This window comes from Pangasianodon hypophthalmus, chromosome 10 (assembly GCF_027358585.1).
Source record: "Pangasianodon hypophthalmus isolate fPanHyp1 chromosome 10, fPanHyp1.pri, whole genome shotgun sequence".
NCBI classification, from domain to species: domain Eukaryota; kingdom Metazoa; phylum Chordata; class Actinopteri; order Siluriformes; family Pangasiidae; genus Pangasianodon; species Pangasianodon hypophthalmus.
The window spans coordinates 16730414-16732930 of record NC_069719.1 but is presented as its reverse complement, the minus strand read 5'-3'; the positions used below and the strand labels follow the sequence as shown (position 1 = coordinate 16732930).

At 44.8% G+C, this 2517-nt stretch overlaps 1 protein-coding gene across 1 annotated transcript in view; it reads left to right on the top strand.

The window, feature by feature from the left end:
- The window catches only part of nkx2.1 (NK2 homeobox 1), a 2120-nt gene extending 551 nt beyond the window's left edge, over positions 1–1569 (top strand). The window contains exons 1-2 of the mRNA XM_026934315.3: positions 1–268; positions 792–1569. The exon at positions 1–268 is cut by the window's left edge and continues 551 nt beyond it. Of these exons, the coding sequence (XP_026790116.1) occupies positions 1–268; positions 792–1456 (933 nt within the window). The 3' untranslated portion in view covers positions 1457–1569. The remainder of the gene's footprint in view (positions 269–791) is intronic.
- The last annotated feature ends 948 nt before the right edge of the window (positions 1570–2517 follow it).

Sequence of the window (2517 nt, the reverse complement as noted above, 5' to 3'; positions counted from 1 at the left end):
GGGGCTCCTCTTGCCTCGTACCGGCAACCGCAGGTCACACAGGCAGCGATGCAGCAGCATCACATGGGCCACAACGGAGCCGCTGTGCCCGCTGCCTACCACATGACAGCCACAGGAGTGCCACAGCTGTCCCACACGGCTATGGGAGGCTACTGCAACGGCAATCTGGGCAACATGAGCGACCTGCCGGCTTATCAGGACGGCATGAGGGGCAGCACGACAGCCACAAGCTGGTACGGAGCAAACCCTGACCCGCGCTTTTCTACCAGTAAGTGAACTTGATGGTGCTTTTTCATAAGACGCAAGTGCCACATTTCCAGACCGCGGTGAAATGCGTTGCGTTTTTAAGTGTAAAGTTTACAGACGGAAGCGGCTAATTTTGTGTTTGCTTCGAAACAAATACCTTCCACATTCCACCTGTTTAAATCATATAGGCTGCGTTTCCCATGTGCATGCAGTGTTTATAGGAATTCATTTAACACGAGGATGCACAGCACGCAGTTTGTTTTAGAAATATATTTGCCAGATGTGGAAACCTAACAAAAAGACATGAAGGGACTTTCAGTAACCCTGTTTTAGGCATGCATATGAAAAAAATACGACACACACACACACATAAATGCATGTTTATTGGCTATTGGATTTGCCATACAAATCATCAACTATAGCTGCACAGGAACATAACTGTTTCAGTACTATTATTATTATTATTATTATTATTATTATTATTATTATTATGTTGTTGTTGTTGTTGTGTGATAAATATTATAATGACGATTCTGCACTTGCAGTCTCTCGCTTCATGGGCTCCTCTTCCGGCATGAACATGAGCAGCCTCGGCTCCTTGGCAGATGTGGGTAAAGGCATGGGATCCCTGAGCAGCGCGCCGAGGAGAAAGAGACGCGTGCTCTTCTCGCAGGCGCAGGTCTATGAGCTCGAGCGCCGCTTCAAGCAGCAGAAGTACCTCTCGGCGCCGGAAAGGGAGCACCTAGCCAGCATGATCCACTTGACCCCGACCCAAGTGAAAATCTGGTTCCAGAATCACCGCTACAAAATGAAAAGGCAGGCCAAAGACAAAGTGTCCCAGCAGCAGATGCAACAAGAGAGCGGTTCTTGCCAGCAGCAGCAGCAGCAGTCTCCGCGGCGGGTAGCCGTGCCCGTGTTGGTGAAGGACGGCAAGCCGTGCCAAGGCGGCGGCCACACTCCTACCAGCGCGGCGCAAAACCATCACCACCAGGGCGCCAACGTCATGCTCATGGCTAATAATGGCGCAATGGGCCAGCATCCGAGTCAGCAGGTAGGCAGCGCGGGCCAGTCTCCAGATTTGGGCCAGCACGGTACCAGTCCCTCTTCTCTCCAGACTCAGGTGACCGGTCTATCACACCTGAACTCCTCTGGCGCCGACTACGGCACGGCCTTGCCCTGTTCCGCTCTGCTGTACGGCAGGACGTGGTGACGACAGGACAGACCACAGACGGATAGACAATATCTGTAGGCTATGTGACCTCGACGTCTGCTTTGACCGAGTCAACAGCAACACACACACACACACACACACACACACACAAATGAAATACTCTGTAACCGTTTTGAACAGCCCGGCTTGTCTGTTTACTTTCCTCCGTCCTCTCAAAATCCAGACTGGAAAGGTGGAGGGGGGAAAATGTTGATCAATGCAGAACGAGAAAAATAGCCTTTTCCCAGTCTTTATATGAGGATGTGCGTCCAAAGATGGCGAAGAAGATGGAATTATTTATATAGCTTTTAAGCGGAGACAATATATAAAAATCACATCATCCCGACGGATGAAGTAAAAAGCCTCAGTTGGCACTTTAAGACGCCGCCTCCCAGTTTGACTGCTTCAGTACACTCCTGATTCTTATAGATTGCAATGTAAGCCGTAGCGTGTACATTCCTGTAAACGGTTTGGATTTAATACATAGTTTTTAGCGATATGTATATGTATAAAATTTTTTATCGATATTAAGGGTTATATGTTATTTGAGTTCCACTGGTATTTGTACGTTTCATTTTCTTGTAACTTATAGATATTTGACTTAAGCGCAGTCATACAATCATATTAATAAATTATGAAAAATGATACACATTCTTATTAGAATTGGTTGCAAGCATTAATACGGTGTCACTTAACCAAATTAAAGTAACTTTAATTTTTTTTTTGTCATAAATTTTGATAAAGTTTGTGAAGACTTTTAATTACACCTAAATATATCAATGGGAATAAACAGCCTATGCTTTCTGCAACAGGGATTTATTTTATAATATTCAGGATTATGACGACCAGGACACATTTCCTGCAGTGAGTCATATTACTCTATTTTTCCAAATTACAAATTAGGCCTGGGCTTTTTTTTTTTTTTTTTTTTGGAGAGAATCTACCAACTCAAATGAACCTGAAGTGGCCATACATAAGAAGGTACATTTTTAAAGTCATTTACACCAAAAGTCGGTTGTAGAAGCAGAAATAATATGATATATATATATATAATCGCAATT